The sequence below is a fragment of the Hyperolius riggenbachi genome, chromosome 10 (assembly GCF_040937935.1).
Source record: "Hyperolius riggenbachi isolate aHypRig1 chromosome 10, aHypRig1.pri, whole genome shotgun sequence".
NCBI classification, from domain to species: domain Eukaryota; kingdom Metazoa; phylum Chordata; class Amphibia; order Anura; family Hyperoliidae; genus Hyperolius; species Hyperolius riggenbachi.
The window spans coordinates 12,348,450-12,367,748 of record NC_090655.1 but is presented as its reverse complement, the minus strand read 5'-3'; the positions used below and the strand labels follow the sequence as shown (position 1 = coordinate 12,367,748).

The 19,299-nt window shown below is 46.4% G+C and overlaps 1 protein-coding gene across 2 annotated transcripts in view; it reads right to left on the bottom strand.

The window, feature by feature from the left end:
* The window catches only part of EDRF1 (erythroid differentiation regulatory factor 1), a 116,039-nt gene that overhangs the window by 94,621 nt on the left and 2,119 nt on the right, over nt 1-19,299 (bottom strand). For both annotated transcript variants that reach the window (XM_068257516.1, XM_068257517.1), the window contains exons 3-6: nt 16,063-16,129; nt 13,711-13,836; nt 6,925-7,049; nt 944-1,103 (exon numbers count right to left, since the gene is read on the bottom strand). In XM_068257516.1, the coding sequence (XP_068113617.1) occupies nt 944-1,103; nt 6,925-7,049; nt 13,711-13,836; nt 16,063-16,129 (478 nt within the window). The remainder of the gene's footprint in view (nt 1-943; nt 1,104-6,924; nt 7,050-13,710; nt 13,837-16,062; nt 16,130-19,299) is intronic.

Here is a 19,299-nt window from a genome sequence, read left to right as displayed (position 1 = left end):
CACCTCACTGACCATTCTTAATGAGAAGCCTTGGAGAATGTACTAATATGCGATGGTGGTGCAGCTCATGCAACCAGCTCATAAAACAGACAGACAATGCTCCAAAAGGTGACTGAAGTATTTATTCTAGTTTGTGTATGTAGAACAGAGGCGCCAGCAGGATAAAAGTCAATAACGTTTTTAAAAATTGCTTGGAGGAAGTGGTGGGCTTGCCTCCCAAAAGCAGACGAGATCCTGTCTTCATATAAATCAATAAATTTATTATACGGTACCCCAAAACAGTGCAACGCGTTTCGCAGGCCCAGCCCGATTCATCAGGCAATAAACACGGGGACAAAACAGAATTTCGGCAATAGCAGGTGTAGTGCCTCAGTTCGCGCTACACCTATTGCCGAAATTCTGTTTTGTCCCCACGTTTATTGCCTGATGAAGCCGGCTGGGCCTGCGAAACGCGTTGCACTGTTTTTGGGGTACCGTATAATAAATGTATTTATTTATATGAAGACAGGATCTCATGTCTGCTTTTGGGAGGCAAGCCCACCACTTCCTCCAAGCAATTTTTAAAAATGTTATTGACTTTTATCCTGCTGGCGCCTCTGTTCTACATACAAAAACTCTGTGTCCCCTCCTGGTGGAGGGGAGTGCTACCCCCTTTCTTGTTTCTTTACTACAGAGAGCGACTTCTTAATCCTGAGTGAGGACAGGTCTAATCTCCTCACCTGCCTATTGAGTGGTTACCTGAATGGTAATCCATGTTTTTTTACATAGTTACTATGGTAGAAAAAAGACATACGTCCATCGAGTTAAACCAGTACAACCAGTTTGTGAGTATAAATTCTCTCACTAAACCACTTACCAATTGTCTTCAACATACTACACCATATTGGGCTCTTGTTTTTTTTCTATTTTATTTATTCTAGTTATTACACTATGGGGGGCTCACCTGATTAGAGGCTCCACCTTCCTCTGAGACAGAAGGTAAGGTCTCGAAAGGGGCGGGCCAGGCCACATCCTCTTCCTCGGGGGAGTCGCTGAGATTCTGAGCTCCTCTGGGCTCCGAGGGGGCGGTCGGGACCGGCTCTGCTGCGTCGTCACCGTTAATGCTGAAAGTGGGAGACATGAGAAACCAGCTCGTTACTGCCCACAAGCTGCTGGAGAGTCTCAGTGAATGCTCGTGTGGACACAAGACCTTTCCATACAGGGATTTACACCATTTTCCTATTACTTGCCGAAAACATTACAGACTGGCTCTTTCCAATACATCCCGCCACTGCTGCAGCGGCGGGGATCCAGACAGTCTCTACTTATAGTCAGGGCTACACTGAGGCATGCTGAGGCACTGGTTTCCCTGGGAATCACTATGCCCCTCTGAGTGCCCCCCTCCCCCCCGCCGGGAACAAACGGTTAACTATTTTCAGGCTTAAGCAGCATATGCTGAACAGGATAGGGTGTGTAAAAAAAATTCCAGGTTTCTCGCCCTCCTGCCTCTTTCCCCTCCCTTGTAGGGTCATGAGACGCAGGTTGGGGAATAGAATGATTTGTCTGTGATCTGTCCACACAGGAGCAGCTTGTTAGCAAAAAATAAGGATTAAAGCATGCCATCCAACTAGCCAAATACATCTGTAGGTAGCTTTTCTTCATTAATAGCACCATCATTTGATTCCTATCATTGCTGAACTAGTTAGCCTTAATTTTATCATCTGAGTTAGGCAAAAAATATCTAATGTTTGCCATACAAACATCGATTCTGATCACCCACCAGTCGGCCATTGTGCCCCCTTTGTGGGCCTCCACCCCCACCCCAAATAATTTGAAGCTGGAGCCACCACTGTCTCTACCGCATCACACTAGATTAAAGTGGATCCGAGATGAACTTTTACTCATTGCAGAATTGTGTTCCTTTCCTATTGTTTATAGGGCATTCCTCAAGCCAAATACTTCTTTGTTTTAATACTCCAATTCCCTATAAACTAAATAAACCACACCCACAGGTTTTCAGAGAGCCTTGGCAGTAGCAAGGGCTCATGGGAGCTCAGCCTGGGCAGGAGGAGGAGGAGGTGTTACTAGCCATTGATTTCAGAGGCAGAGGGGGGGAGGGAGGTGGGAGGATTAGGTTTTTTTCACAGGGTGAGTGCTCAAGATGCAGATAAGCCTGCCTCTGTGTAATGTTTACAAACAACATGGCTGCTGTCATTGTATCACAGGAAGAAATAATCATATTCTGTTAAAGCTGTTTGCAGCTAGATTTGCTGTGTAAACTATCTAAACTTTAGATAAGATATACAGACAAGTTACTTGTTATAGTCAGTTTCTCATCTCGAATCCGCTTTAAGGAGGTGACCGCACATCAGGGGGTGGGGCAAGCACTAGTTTGTGGACTGTAGCTCTGGATCAAAGTGTCAGAGAGATCCACATAGAGTGATGCCGTTCCTGACCAGGTCTGGCAACGGTGCCCTTAGTGACGAGCCCAAAGGCGCTCAGGTAATATTAAAATTACTTGGCGCAGGTGTTAGTCCTGCACTTTGATCTAAAGGGGTAATAGTGCCATCTTGTGGCAGCCATTTTAACTCTGTCAAACATTGGACCTATGCCGGAAAAGGCCAATGTTGGACATAGTTCGACATGGGATTGGAAGGTTTAGGAAGAGTTTCTGATGCTAAAACCAGGATAACAAATCTGAAAGTGGGTATCCTGAATAAATGTACTGCATTCTACTATATGTAAGTACAGGGCCTCTTTATTGCATTCTACTACATGTCACTACAGGGCCTCTTTACTGCATTCTACTATAGGTCACTACAGGGCCTCTTTACTGCATTCTGCTATATGTCACCACAGGGCCTCTTTACTGCATTCTACTATATGTCACTACAGGGCCTCTTTACTGCATTCTGCTATATGTCACTACAGGGCCTCTTTACTGCATTCTGCTATATGTCACTACAGGGCATCTTTACTGCATTCTGCTATATGTCACTACAGGGCCTCTATACTGCATACTGCTATAGGTCACTACAGGGCCTCTTTACTGCATTCTACTATATGTCACTACAGGGCCTCTTTACTGCATTCTGCTATATGTCACCACAGGGCCTCTTTACTGCATTCTACTATATGTCACTACAGGGCTTCTTTACTGCATTTGCTATATGTCACTACAGGGCCTCTTTGCTGCATTCTGCTATATGTCACTACAGGGCCGCTTTACTGCATTCTGCTTTATGTCACTACAGGGCCTCTTTACTGCATTCTGCTATATGTCACTACAGGGCCTCTTTACTGAATTCTGCTATATGTCACTACAGGGCCTCTTTACTGCATTCTGCTGTATGTCACTACAGGGCCTCTTTACTGCATTCTACTATATGTCACTACAGGGCCTCTTTACTGCATTCTCCTATATGTCACTACAGGGTCTCTTTACTGCATTCTACTATATGTCACTACAGGGCCTCTTTACTGCATTCTACTATATGTCACTACAGGGCCTCTTTACTGCATTCTCCTATATGTCACTACAGGGTCTCTTTACTGCATTCTACTATATGTCACTACAGGGCCTCTTTAGTGCATTCTGCTATATGTCACTACAGGGCCTCTTTACTGCATTCTGCTATATGTCACTACAGGACCTCTTTACTGCATTCTGCTATATGTCACTACAGGGCCTCTTTACTGCATTCTACTATATGCCACTACAGGGCCTCTTTACTGCATTCTGCTATATGTCACTACAGGGCCTCTTTACTGCATTCTGCTATATGTCACTACAGGGCCTCTTTACTGCATTCTGCTATATGTCACTACAGGGCCTCTTTATCTGCGATGACTGTAATAGAATACTGTTTGGTGAACAGCACAGCCAAAACTTACCATTTCATGCTGCCTGAGCAGTTCATCTGCAGAAACACCCTGAAACGGCTTGTGTCCAAAGGTTCAATCAGGAAACCCATCTGATTCTAAATACAACACATTTGCTACACCTTTGCAGAAGATAAACTTCGCTTTTATTACAGCGGACCTGAACTCTTACACGGGACAGAAGGAAAACGGAGAAATGCACCCTGTATGAATTTAGAGAGTTTAGCCTGTCTATTTCCCCTCCTCTGTGACTAATCACCAGTGTAGTTCTATCAGCTGTGTCAGCTCAGGAATCTCAGCAGAGCAGCTAATTGGTAAACACAGGATGTTAACCCTATGTCTGCTTCCATGAAAGCAGGAAGTAGACACTGCAGATTAATTGCAGGATTTGTATCAGCTGTAACAAAAACTTTTTCTGAAAAAGGTTATTTTACTGTTGCTTATCTTTCATAGCAGAAAGGAAGTTCTGAGTTGAGGTCTGTTATAATATAAATAATTAGTCTTTGTGCAGTATAACACATTCTGGGGAGGGGGGTTATGGGGAATAAAAGTATACCCTGTATAGGAACAGATAGCTGTTTTGACAAGCAGATTTTTTACTGTAGGCCAGACTAAGAATAATGGTTACATGTGTGAATACAACACCACACCAAATAAGAATGTGTTATTTATCCTGCACACAGGTTGTTTTAACCTCCTTAGCCGTAACCCCGTGCTGGACACGGGGTGAGGCGCCGCGGAGGATTTCTCAGGCCCTGCTGGGCCGATTTGCATATGTATTTCCTTATGGGCAAGCGGCGCCGACGGCGATCAGACGCTACAGGGGGAACGCCGCAGGGAGGGGGGGGGGGGAGCATGTAGCCAGCGCTAGGCTAGCTACATGCTAGAAAAAAAATAGGTAAAAAAAAAACCCTCCCGCGGCAGCAAGGCCGCGGAAATCATACCGCCAGGAAGGTTTAGGGCTCGTTTCCACCATAGTGAATCCGCATGCGGTGACGAGATGCGGATTCGCTTGTTACACTGAAGTAGCCGGGGCTGTTTCCACATGTGCGGCGTGCGGGAGCGATTTGGCGGCGGGCCAAATCTGCACGACGGGACCCACAGAATTCGCCTGCGTCGGGAATCCGTGCGAATCGCCGCTAATGTATTTAATAGTAAAAACGCATGCGTTTGTTACATGCGTTTTTACCCGCGATTTCGCACCTTTTTCAATGTTATTTTGCCCTGGCAGTGTCATGGTTAATTTCGCATGGCACCCTGCCATGCGAAATCGCGGGTAAAAACGCATGCGGAAACGCATCCGCATGCGTTTTTACAAGCGTCGGAATGCCGGCGAAATCGCGTCGCAACAGTGGAAACGGGCCCTAAGTCATTAATATAAGTTAAAAAGGAACTGTAGTGAAAACAACATCATGAATAAAATAGCTTTTTTTTCTTACAAAATGTATTTATAAATGTATTTGTAAAATCTTTCCTCTCCCTGATTTACATTCTGACATTTATCATTGGTGGTGACCTCTTTAGTTCTGCCAGGTGATTTGTACAGAATGTTCGTTTACTGAGTGTTCTACTCACAGAGGGGGATATTCAGGGCCGGCCCTAGACTTTTTGCCGTCTGAGGCAAATTTTTAAAAAATTGCCGCCGCCCCCGCCCCCCCCCGTGAGGGGGCCGCCGAGCTGGAGGGGTAGCTGGCAGGACGGGGGTATTGGGCCAGCGGCGGGGAGGGGGGTCGGACCCCCCCTCCCTCGCCTGGGTCCCCCGTCCTCCGCTCCCCTCCAGCCTTAACTAGAAGCAGCCGCTATGTGATGTGTAAGAGGAACGGGTGGGGAGGACACTCACCCCTTCCCAGCGTGCGCTCCACTGACGTCACTTCCTGCAGCGTTGCAGGAAGTGACGTCAGTGGAGCGCACGCTGGAACGAGGAAGAGGTGAGTCCTCCCCGCCCGTTCCTCTTACACATCACATAGCGGCTGCTTCTATTTAAGGCTGGAGGGGAGCGGAGGACGGGGGACCCAGGCGAGGGAGGGGGGGGTCCGACCCCCCTCCCCGCCGCTGGCCCAATAACCTCGTCCTGCCCGCTATCCCTCCAGCTCGGCGGCCGGCTCCCCGCACCCACGGACGGGCGGGTGTCGCCCCTGGAAATTTGCCGCCTGAGGCAAAAGTTTCACCCCGCCTCATGAGCGGGCCGGCCCTGGGGATATTGGTTGCTTGGCAGTTGGAAGAAGCAGTTATTTCTCACAATGCAACGAAGTTCACAGACAGAAAATTATCAGGACCATGGTCATGACATCACACTATGGGAGGGATTTCACATCCATACAGATGTCTTTGATGTTATTTGAGAAAAAGGTAAATATTTCTCGTGGGAATGGGGGTATCAGTTACTAATTGGGATGAAGTTCGATGGTGGGGTTTAATTTCCTCTTTAAAGAGAATCTGTGAGATCAAAAGTTCCCCTGGGGGGTACTCACCTCGGGTGGGGGAAGCCTCCGGATCCTAATGAGGCTTCCCACGCCGTCCTCTGTCCCACGGGGGTCTCGCTGCAGCCCTCCGAACAGCGGCGACGTAAATATTTACCTTCCTGGCTCTTGCGCAGGCGCTCTGACGGCTGTCGGCTCCGAAGTAGGCGGAAATACCCGATCGTCGTCGGGTCTGCTCTACTGCGCAGGCGCAAGTCTCCGGCGCCTGCGCAGTAGAGCGGACCCGGCGGAGATCGAGGTATTTCCGTCTATTTCCGAGCCGAAAGTAGCCACAGCGCCCCCGCTGGAGCCCGGAAAGGTAAATATTGAACAGGCTGTTGGGTCTGTCGGGCCGCTGTACGGAGGGCTGCAGCGAGACCCCCGTGGGACAGAGGACGGCGTGGGAAGCCTCATTAGGATCCTGAGGCTTCCCCCACCCGAAGCGAGTACCCCCCAGGGGAACTTTTTGAGGTTAGTGTGTCTCTTTAAGGTTTTAAAAACTTCTCTTCTGCAGAGGTTTAGTAACGGTTCCATGAGCCCTTGCAGACAGAAGTTTAGGTACCCTTTACATTACTCTCCAGGCTGATGGAAGGAGAAGAATTACCTGTAATAGAGGAATTTGGAGAGGATGGCTTTCTGGTACCAGTGCTCTTTACTCTTCTTCTTTCTTTGCCATTTCTGATCCATGAGCCTCTGATAGAACTCCTTCAGCCACGTCCAGTCTCCTGTCTGCAGGACAAGTCACAGCCGTTACATGTATAGGGCACAGTCACACTGGCATACAGTCAGGAGGAGCGAGGCTGGCACTGCTTGGCAGGAATATTTATTAGAGTGTGAGAGGCCAGGTCAGCAGCAAGGGGACCACTGGTGGATGGTGTTGGGTCTGACTGGCACAACGGCCATTTCCCACTCCTGGCATTTGTGCGCGGCTCGGTCAAATATGGGGGCTTGTGGTGTATGGGCAGCCAACAGATAATAATCCTAACATTTGTATAGCATTTTTCTCCTGTTGGACTCAAAGGAATCAAGAGTCGCAGCTACTAAGAGCGAGCTCAAAGGGCCACCCTGCAATGTTAGGGAGTCTTGCCAAAGGACTCCTTACCGAATAGGTACTGACCCTAGCCAGGATTCAAACCCTGGTCTCCCATGTCAAAGGCAGAGCCCTTAAACGGAAAGGTTCAAGCAAAATAAAAAAAATGAGTTTCACTTACCTGGGGCTTCTACCAGCCCTATGCAGCCATCCTGTGCCCTCGTAGTCACTCACTGCTGCTCCAGTCCCCCGCTGGCAGCTTGCCGACCATTACTGGTTCAATGCGTAAAAAAAGGTACGCATTGAACCAGTAACGCGTAAAAATGTATGTGTTAATGTTCCTGCACTAGCGGGAATGCGTAAAATGCAATGCGTCCCCTGACCTCCGAGGTCGGCAAGCTGCCAGCGGGTGACTGGAGCAGCAGTGAGTGACCATGAGGGCACAGGATGGCTGCAGGGGGCTGGTAGAAGCAGAACTAGCTGGCACCGGGGGACTGGAGCAGCAGTGAGTGACTACGAGGGCACAGGATGGCTGCATGGGGCTGGTAGAAGCAGAACTAGCTGGCGGCGGAGGACTCGAGCAGCAGTGAGTGACTACGAGGGCACAGGATGGCTGCATGGGGCTGGTAGAAGCAGAACTAGCTGGTGGCGGGGGACTGGAGCAGCAGTGAGTGACTACGAGGGCACAGGATGGCTGCATGGGGCTGGTAGAAGCAGAACTAGCTGGTGGCGGGGGACTGGAGCAGCAGTGAGTGACTACGAGGGCACAGGATGGCTGCATGGGGCTGGTAGAAGCAGAACTAGCTGGCGGCGGAGGACTCGAGCAGCAGTGAGTGACTACGAGGGCACAGGATGGCTGCATGGGGCTGGTAGAAGCAGAACTAGCTGGTGGCGGGGGACTGGAGCAGCAGTGAGTGACTACGAGGGCACAGGATGGCTGCATGGGGCTGGTAGAAGCAGAACTAGCTGGCGGCGGAGGACTCGAGCAGCAGTGAGTGACTACGAGGGCACAGGATGGCTGCATGGGGCTGGTAGAAGCAGAACTAGCTGGTGGCGGGGGACTGGAGCAGCAGTGAGTGAGTGACTACGAGGGCACAGGATGGCTGCATGGGGCTGGTAGAAGCAGAACTAGCTGGCGGCGGAGGACTCGAGCAGCAGTGAGTGACTACGAGGGCACAGGATGGCTGCATGGGGCTGGTAGAAGCAGAACTAGCTGGTGGCGGGGGACTGGAGCAGCAGTGAGTGACTACGAGGGCACAGGATGGCTGCATGGGGCTGGTAGAAGCAGAACTAGCTGGCAGCGGGGGACTGGAGCAGCAGTGAGTGACTACGAGGGCACAGGATGGCTGCATGGGTCTGGTAGAAGCCCCCAGGTAAGTGAAACTCTTTTTTTATTTTGCTTGAACCTTCCCTTTAACCACCCTGGCGTTCTATTAAGATCGCCAGGGCGGCTGCATGAGGGTTTTTTGTAAATAAAAAAAAAAACTATTTCATACAGCCAACTGAAAGTTGGCTGCATGAAAGCCCACTAGATGGCGCTCCGGAGGCGTTCTTCTGATCGCCTCCGGCGGCCAAAAGTAACACGGAAGGCCGCAATGAGCAGCCTTCCGTGTTTGGCTTCTCCTGTCGCCATGGCGACGAGCAGAGTGACGTCATGGACGTCAGCCGACGTCCTGACGTCAGCCGCCTCCGATCCAGCCCTTAGCGCTGGCCGGAACTATTTGTTCCGGCTGCGCAGGGCTCAGGCGGCTGGGGGGACCCTCTTTCGCCGCTAGAGCGGCGGCGATCGGGCAGCACACGCGGCTGGCAAAGTGCCGGCTGCGTGTGCTGCTCTTTATTTCATCCAAATCGGCCCAGCAGGGCCTGAGCGGCACCCTCTGGCGGTAATGGACGAGCTGAGCTCGTCCATACCGCTAAGGTGGTTAAAGGAATACTATCGATTCACATATTTTTTTCAATTGACACAGGAATTGTTTGGGAAGTGCTGCTAAGTACTGGTGTATACATTTTAGTAGCAACTTCATTGTTTACGGTTAGCAAAATACATTCAAACTTTACTGAAGCCAAAACTGTGGGCTGACTGAGCCATGAGGAGAGGGGAAATTCCCCTCACACTTGATCAGTGAACTCTATGTGTAGCTCTGTGTGTGACAGAGAAGAGAGCTCCCAACAGCTGCAGCTCCTGTGTCCTGTGTTTCTGACTGAAGTGTCTGAAGAGAGCAGAGGAAATGTAACTATAGGGTCTTCTCAAAAAATTAGCATATTGTGATAAAGTTCATTATTTTCTGTAATGTACTCATAAACATTAGACTTTTATATATTTTAGATTCAAATACACACAACTGAAGTAGTTCAAGCCTTTTATTGTTTTAATATTGATGATTTTGGCATACAGCTCATGAAAACCCAAATTTCCTATCTCAAAAAATTAGCATATTTGATCCAACCAATAAAAGAAAAGTGTTTTTAAAACAAAAAAAGTCAACCTTCAAATAATTATGTTCAGTTATGCAGTCAATACTTGGTCGGGAATCCTTTTGCAGAAATGACTGCTTCAATGCGGCGTGGCATGGAGGCAATCAGCCTGGGGCACTGCTCAGGTGTTATGGAGGCCCAGGATGCTTCGATAGCGGCCTTAAGCTCATCCAGAGTGTTGGGTCTTGCGTCTCTCAACTTTCTCTTCACAATATCCCACAGATTCTCTATGGGGTTCAGGTCAGGAGAGTTGGCAGGCCAATTGAGTACAGTAATACCATGGTCAGTAAACCATTTACCAGTGGTTTTGGCATTGTGAGCAGGTGCCAGGTCGTGCTGAAAAATGAAATCTTCATCTCCATAAAGCTTTTCAGCAGATGGAAGCATGAAGTGCTCCAAAATCTCCTGATAGCTAGCTGCATTGACCCTGCCCTTGATAAAACACAGTGGATCAACACCAGCAGCTGACATGGCACCCCAGACCATCACTGACTGTGGGTACTTGACACTGGACTTCAGGCATTTTGGCATTTCCCTCTCCCCAGTCTTCCTCCAGACTGGCATCTTGATTTCTGAATTACATGTAAAAGTTGCTTTCATCTGAAAAAAAGTACTTTGGACCACTGAGCAACAGTCCAGTGCTGCTTCTCTGTAGCCCAGGTCACTCGCTTCTGCCGCTGTTTCTGGTTCAAAAGTGGGTTTATGCTTCCATCTGCTGAAAAGCTTTATGGAGATGAAGATTTCATTTTCAGCACGACCTGGCACCTGCTCACAGTGCCATAACCAGGGCTGTGGAGTCAGAGTCTGAGTCGTGGAGTCGGAGTCGTGGAGTCGGGCAATTTTGGGTGCCTGGAGTCGGAGTCGGAGTCGGGAAAAAATGCACCGACTCCGACTCCTAATGAATTTGTAACTGTAATTAAAATAGAAAATATGATAAAATGTTCTATTTCTCAGATATTAGTCATTAAAAATAATGTATATATACAGTATATATACAGTAATAGCTTAGTCCACAAAAATGAAATAAACCAATCAAAATTAGTTACTTGTGCTGCTGCAATAAAGCAGTCCCCGTATTTTTAAGGTCAGATATACATATCTGATTGTGACTGTATATATGATGTGTACACAGGAATCTCTTATATATACTAAATAACATCTATGCTGTAAGAATAAAGCCTGATGTGTAGCTGTGTCACTAATAGAGATGGTCAATGACATGGAAATAATTCTGCATTGATGCTGATTTATGCAAATGCATGCACTCCCTTTGCTGATGAAATCAAATAATGTGATATGTTATTAAAATTTGGTTTGGTCACTACAAATTAAAGGGTAACTGAGACGGATGAAAAGTAAAGTTTTATACATACCTGGGGCTTCCTCCAGCCCCCTTCAGGCTAATCAGTCCCTCTCTGTCCTCCACCACCCGGATCTTCTGCTATGAGTCCTGGTAATTCAGCCAGTCAGCGCTGTCCGGCCGCATGCCGCTCCCACAGCCAGGAACATTCTGCACCTGCGCAAAAGTGCTGCACAGGTGTAGTATGCTCCTGGCGGCGGAGTGTGTGCATGCGCACTACGCCTGACTGGCTCAAGTACCTGGACTCCTAGCAGAAGATCCAGGTGGTGGAGGAGGACAACGAGGGACTGATTATCCTGAAGGGGGCTGGAGGAAGCCCCAGGTATGTATAAAACTTTAATTTCATCTGTCTCAGGTTTACTTTGTTACACAGTAGTACTATACTCTACATATGCACTCCCCACAGAGCTGCAGGGAATCCACTGAGAATGCTGTGCACATTGAACACAGAGGTGTTGTCTGTTTACAATCTCCTCATTCCCCTGCAGAGTACCTGCACATCATTCTTACATGTACCCACACTTACATTGCCTAGGGCCTGATAGATGTTCAGATTGTGCATGAAGAATGTGTAATAGAGGAAGAATCTCCTCATTCCCCTGCAGAGTACCTGCACATCACTCTTACATGTACCCACACTTACATTGCCTAGGGCCTGATAGATGTTCTTTGTTCCGGTTTGTACCTTTTACAAGTACTCTTACCAAGGACTAGTTTTAGTCTAAAGGGAATAAATATAGTAGTCTACATATCCTTCTCACTTCAGTTGTTTTGTAAAATTCCTAAGCGTTGGCAGTTAAGAGACGAATTTCATGTTACATACTTTTAATCAACAAAAATGTAATATGCAAATTAGAGGAGTCGGAGTCGTGGAGTCGGTGGAATCCTAAACTGAGGAGTCGGAGTCGGTGGATTTTTGGACCGACTCCACAGCCCTGGCCATAACCACTGGTAAATGGTTTACTGACCATGGTATTACTGTACTCAATTGGCCTGCCAACTCTCCTGACCTGAACCCCATAGAGAATCTGTGGGATATTGTGAAGAGAAAGTTGAGAGACGCAAGACCCAACACTCTGGATGAGCTTAAGGCCGCTATCGAAGCATCCTGGGCCTCCATAACACCTGAGCAGTGCCACAGGCTGATTGCCTCCATGCCACGCCGCATTGAAGCAGTCATTTCTGCAAAAGGATTCCCGACCAAGTATTGAGGGCATAACTGAACATAATTATTTGAAGGTTGACTTTTTTTGTTTTAAAAACACTTTTCTTTTATTGGTCGGATGAAATATGCTAATTTTTTGAGATAGGAAATTTGGGTTTTCATGAGCTGTATGCCAAAATCATCAATATTAAAACAATAAAAGGCTTGAACTACTTCAGTTGTGTGTAATGAATCTAAAATATATGAAAGTCTAACGTTTATCAGTACTTTACAGAAAGTAAGGAACTTTATCACAATATGCTAATTTTTTTTAGAAGACCCTGTAATTGTCACAGCTTTTCATACTGTTTTTGCTTTCAGAGTTTGATATGTTTGATATTTGCTTTCTGTAGTCTGATATGCAACTCTGGCTGTGCATTGAAGCAGACACCCCTTCTGCAATTGATTTGTCCCAATATAGCTAAATCCTACCCTCAATAAATTACAGCTTTTGCCTCTGATATTTAACATGAAAAGTAGGAAAATGTTTACACAGCTACTTAGACATTATTTGCACACTGTCATTTTAGAACACTTGGGTATCGATGGTATTCCTTTAACCAGTACACTATCCAGGCACTGTGATCTCTGATCTAATCTGATCAGAGATTTGTCTCTTGGTTGAATCTGCCCATCATCGCTAGATGTATGGGCACTATTTCCACTGGGAGCCGCAGGCAAAATCGATAGCCGTGCCAACAGCTAAATACAAGTCGTGTAAAGGTTTTGTCGTGGGGTCGGTTGTGTCTATGTACCTTAAAGAGAACCTGAGGTGTGTTTAAAGAATGTTATCTGCATACAGAGGCTGGATCTGCCTATACAGCCCAGCCTCTGTTGCTATCTTAAACCCCACTAAGGTCCCCCTGCACTCTGCAATCCCTCATAAATCACAGCCGTGCTGTGAGGCTGTGTTTACATCTGTAGTGTCAGTCTCAGCTGCTCCCCCGCCTCCTGCATAGCTCCGGTCCCTGCCCCCGTCCCTTCCCTCCAATCAGCAGGGAGGGAAGGGATGCAGGCGGGGACTGGAGTTCTGCAGGAGGCGGGGAGAGCAGCAGACTGACAGTATAGAGATAAACACAGCCAGCTCTGACAAGCTGTTTGTCAGCAGCGTGGCTGTGATTTATGAGGGATTGCAGAGTGCAGGGGGACCTTAGGGGGGTTTGGGATAGCAACAGAGGCTGGGCTGTATAGGCAGATCCAGCCTCTGTATGCAGATAATATTCTTCAAACCCACCTCGGGTTCTCTTTAATACAGAATCATACATACAATAGAATACAGTACATAGAAAGTCTTGATAAAGTTTACACAACGCCCACTCACCTGGGAGGATCTCATGAAGAGTTCCTGTATGTCCAGCTCATCCAGGAGAAGCGTTCGGCCGATACGGTGGACCGCCATACTCACATGTGACTTACTGTACGGAATCTTCAGCAGTTTCTTGATATTCTGAGGAGCAAGTAAAAAAACATGCAAGTTTCTCCAGTTGCAGGAATCAAGCGGTCAGGCTGGAAGCTGGCTGTGGTCGATAAGACACTAATAATTACAGCTTGGGTTTAAAAAGAACCCTGAAAAAGGCGGCCACACACACACCGTACAATTTTTTTTAAAATATCTTTTCATTCAAGAATTGTTATCAATTTTTTTTAATCAATTTTAACATTTAAAAAAATCTGACCAATGTACCACACACATATGTTCAATTATTTCCGCAATTATGCGTGGGTCTGTACATCAAGAAAATCAGAGAAATTTAACACCCCCAATTTTCTTTTATCGGATAAAAACAGGAAATTAGATCAGAATTCTAAAACAAATTAAGGAAAAAAAAAATGCTTTTCATTTTTTGTGATAACCGATTGTTTTCATTGAATTGCTGTAAAATTGATATCATTTTATTGTATGATGTGTGACCATATTTAGACTACCACATACGCCTTTAGACGTTTTGGAATTCTGGTCTCCATGCACAGCACGTCTAAAGATGAAAACGTCTTCAGGAGTTTACGAATATTCACATTCATTCGTCGCGGACGTCTAAAAGGTGCATCTTTGGAAAAACTTTTGCTGAAGATACGACTTTAGACGCCTGTGAAGTATGGAAGTGAACATTCAGGAACATCTAAACAACAGTATGCCGAAACAGCTGGCAATGGCATCCGTTTTTTTTTTTCATAAAAAGTTAGTGGCAATCTAAAGGTGGCCACACACACGCATAGATTTCTGCCCAATGAGGCAAACTGATCAATTTCTATCTGATCTAAAAAAGATCAGAGAGGGATCGACTCCCCCATACACAGCATGCACCATGACATTTATTGAAAATCCGTTGAACTACTGTGTTGCTCTGTTCAATACACTGCAACGCTAAGGACTACCGCTGCTACCCCGCGACGTCCGATTTACCAAAATTTACCATCTGGTCTGATAGTTACTTGGGTTGGAAAAAAAAAAAAAAAAAGACATACGTCCATCGAGTTCAACCAGAGAACAAAGTACAACACCAGCCTGCTCCCTCACATATCACTGTTGATCCAGAGGAAGGCAAAAAACCCTTACAAGGCATGGTCTAATCAGCCCCAAAAGGGAAAAATTCCTTCCCGACTCCAGATGGCAATCAGATAAAATCCCTGGATCAACATCATTAAGCCTAGTAATTGTAGCCATGGTGGTCTTTCAACACAAGGAAAGCATCTAAGCCCCCTTTAAATACAAGTATAGAATTTGCCATAACGACTTCCTGTGGCAATGCATTCCACATCTTAATCTTGATTGTAATTCCGATTGATATGGCTCATTGCGTCGCAGATACCGGACATATTTTGATCACGGTGATCGAATTGGCCAGTAGAAAGAAAAAAAAAAAAAATCAGTGTGAATGGCCTGTTTTAGGTTAATTTAAACTGGACGCTGCTTGGAATGGTGTCAAAATCACATGTGATTATGGACCAATGAGCATACAGAGCAGAAAGAATGCTTTCTTAAAGGGAACCAGAGATGAAGCACCCTCATGTATTTTACCATATATATCAGTGGGAACATTTGAGAAAACACCTACCCTGCTCTCTGCTTCATTCTTCTAAATCTGCCTTTTATCAGCCCTGATATGAATCCCTGACTGAGCATTCAGTCTAGCTTTTCCAGGAATGATTATAGCTGAGTCAGTCTTCTGTGATGTCTTTTCAAGCCCAAGCCTGCCCCCTGGTGTTTCTGCTTTGTTGCTTCAAGGATAAATAGTAGCAAAGCAGAACCACAAGGGGGCAGACTTGGGCTTGAAAAGACATCACAGAAAACTGAATCAGCTATAATCATTGTGAAAGCCAAACTGAATGCTCAGTCAGGGATTCTTAGCAGGGCTGATAACGAGCAGGCTGTGCAGTGAACAATGAAACAGAGAGCAGGGTAGGTGTTTACTGTCATGTTCCCATTGATATATATGGTAAAATACATGAGGGTGCTTCGTCTCTGGTTCTCTTTAAAGGGAGTTTAAACATCAAACCCCCAAAACAAAAAACAAAAATGTAACACCTCTCCCTTTCCCCCTGAAATGTCCCAAAAAAAAAAAAATATATAATATATATATATATATATATATTTTTTTTTTTTTTAACCTGATTTAGGTGCCTTTGCTCAACAGTAAACAAGGAAAAGTTTTAGGATCACATAAGGACATACCTCAGAATCCGCCACCACATCGACCTCCTTCCCCACCGTGTCGATGAAGTCATATGCCATACCGAAGCTGCAAGAGGAAACCATCACATAGCCGTGAGCAGATATGGAAGAACACAAACAGTCCTGCAGTCACTGAAACGTCACAGAGGGATAAAGTGAATCCGAGGTGAGAGACAGAGGCTGCCATGTTTACTTCCGGTTAACTCATTAGCAGCTTCAGTAGATTTATCTCATTTGAGATAAGTGCTCTGCTTATGACCTCAGTCGGCAGAACTCCTCGTGCTCTAAATTCCTGGAATGCTTTCATCTCTCTCTGCTAGCAGAAAATATAGAAACTGAAAGCAGAAGCAGGGATGAAATCCGGATAAGTTTCATTCGGATTTCATCCGGATAATTAATGCAGCTGAGCTGGGTGAGGGGGTGTTAAACTTACCCAGCAGCCATCTTCTTTCATCCGTCCCACGGCGCCTCCCAGGCTGCGTTCCAAGCGGTGGTCACCTGACTACGAAAACATCTTCCTCCTTCCGGTTTAAGGAGGAAGTGTTTGTAGTCACGTGACCGCCACTCAGAACGCAGTGTGGGACAGGTTAAAAAAGAAGGCTGCTGGTAAGTTTAACCCCCCTCCCCCACCCGCTCAGCTGCATTAATTATCCGGATGAAATCCCAAAAAACCTAATTCGGATTTCATCCGTTGCTCATCTCTGAGCAGAAGTCCTTTGTTATTGTCTCACACTGCCCCCCTAGTGACAAGTGGACATAAATACGCTTTACAGCAGTACTAATTAGTAACAAGCAAATATGTAAAAAAAAAAAAATGTCCTAAAATAAATTGGCCTGGAAGACTTGCAAGTCTCTAAATTGGCTGCTAAAAGGTAAACCTCCTTGGCGGTAGCCCCGAGTCAGACGGAAATCTGTGGTAATACAGAGTTGGATCCATGGAAGGTGTGTAATGTACAGGGCTGCCACAGATCTATCTAGCAGTATGATTTTTAGAGTCTAAAAGGTTGTGAAAAAAATTGCACAACTTTTAAACAATACCAGTTGCCTGGCAGGCCTGCTGATCTATTTGGCTGCAGTAGTGTCTGAATCACACACCTGAAACAAGCATGTGGCTAATCCGATCATACTTCAGTCAGAAACATCTGATCTGCATGCTTGTTCAGGGGCTGTGGCTAATGCCCGGTACACACCATGCAATTTCCCGTCAGACGGGTCAAATTAATTTTTTCCGACATGTCCGATATGAGTTTTTCTGATTGATTTTCCGATTACTTCCATATAAAATCAATCAGAAAAACGATCGAAAAACAGATCAGATCAGTTGGAAATAATCGATTTAACTAATCTGACGAGAAATTGCATGGTGTATACCAGGCAGAAAAGTATTAGAGGTACAGGGATCAGCAGGCAATGTCCGTTGTTTAAAAGTAAATAAATGTGTCAGCCTCCATATCCCTCTCGCCTCGGGTTCCCAAAGCGATGCACATAATCAGCTTATTATTAGAAAATAAATTTGATATAAATTTGGGGCAGCACGGTAGCATAGTGGATAGCACATCCGCCTTGCAGCACCGGGTCACCAGGCTAATTCCAGGACCAGACACGGTCTGCAATGAATTTGTGTGTTCCCCCCATGTCTGTGTGGGTTTCCTCCGGGTAATCAGATTTCCTCCCACATACCAAAAACATACACATGGTTTTACTCCACCCCCTGGAAAAAAAATGGGCTTAGACTATAATAGGAATATAAGACACAAACTAAATGTAATAGGGAGTAAATAAGCAAGTGACATGACTGTGTACACCAGTGGTCCTCAAACTAAGGCCCGCGGGCCGAATGTGGCCCCCTAAGGCTTTCTTACCGGCCCCCCACACAGAAAATGTATTGCTTATAAATGCAGTCAGCTACATCTTTAAATATTGGTGGTCCACATATGGAATAGCAGTGCAGCACCCCCCATCCACATGGAAGCCAGAAAGCAGAAATTTTGCTGGTTTCCAATCAAATTCCACATCAGGTGACACTGCTGTCCAATTGGCTTGCAGATTGTCACCTGGGTATGCTTCACTGTCTGGTCCGCAAAGACTTCTACATCATTTTATGTTTACTCCGGCCCACCAGCGGTCTGAAGTATGTTGACCCGGCCCTCAACCCAAAATGTTTGGGGACCCCTGGTGTACACTATGCAGAAGCAATGTGGAAGATGTCCGTGCTTTATAAACACACAATCATATAACACACCAGGAACTCTTATTTTTATTCCATTGCACTCTCTTTAATATTTCCTCCATAAACCTCTTGCAAACTGCACAGCAGCGCAGGAGTCATCCATTTGTTTCATATGAAAGCACTAAATTCCAAGAATACTTATTTTTGTATCACTTTAATGATAAATTCCAGATTCCCAGCAGCAACAATATTCAAGATTTACTTTCAAAGGCAGGCATGAACTTGATAAACTGCAAATAGGAAATTTTAAAAACGGACCTGAACTTAGAACTTCCTCTTTGCTCTAAAAGATAGGCAACAGCATAAACAAAAGGTGCGTACACACACGCACTACTACAGAGAACGACGGGTGCGTCAGACTCTTCCGCTGGGCGGTCGTTCTCCCGACAGTAGTGCGTGTGTACAGTCTATCTGCAGACTGATAAGCCTCATACACACGGGCCACAATTGTCGCCGCAAACACGTGGCGCGCACATGTTGCGGCGGCAGGTCGCCCATGCGTATTAGGCGCGCGCCGTGAATCGTCGCTACTTAGAGCTGTCGCCAGGCGATTGACTTGGTCAATCACCGGCAACAGCTGTCGCCGCAACTTCACAGCAACACACATGCAGTGAGCGGAGCTTCCGGCGGGGAAGAGGGGGTGGGGGAGGGACCTTCGGCAACAGCTTCCGCCGAATCTCTGTCCCTCTGTGCGCCGTGTGTACGGCTGTTGCACAGAGGGACCTGGCGACAAACTGTCGCTGCTTTTTTGTTTTCTCGTCGACTAGCAACATTTGTGCCTTGTGAGTATGAGGCTATAAGGCTGTTTCTGAACGATCTGCTCAGCGGATCATTCAGGAATCAGAAACAGCCTTATCAGTCTGCAGACAGACTGTACACACGCACTACTGTCGGGAGATCAACCGCCCAGTGGGATGGTCTGACGGACCCATCGTTCTCTGTAGTAGTGTGTGTGTGTACGCACCTTCAGAGAAACATTTGTTACACAGCTGCCACAGCTGTGCAGC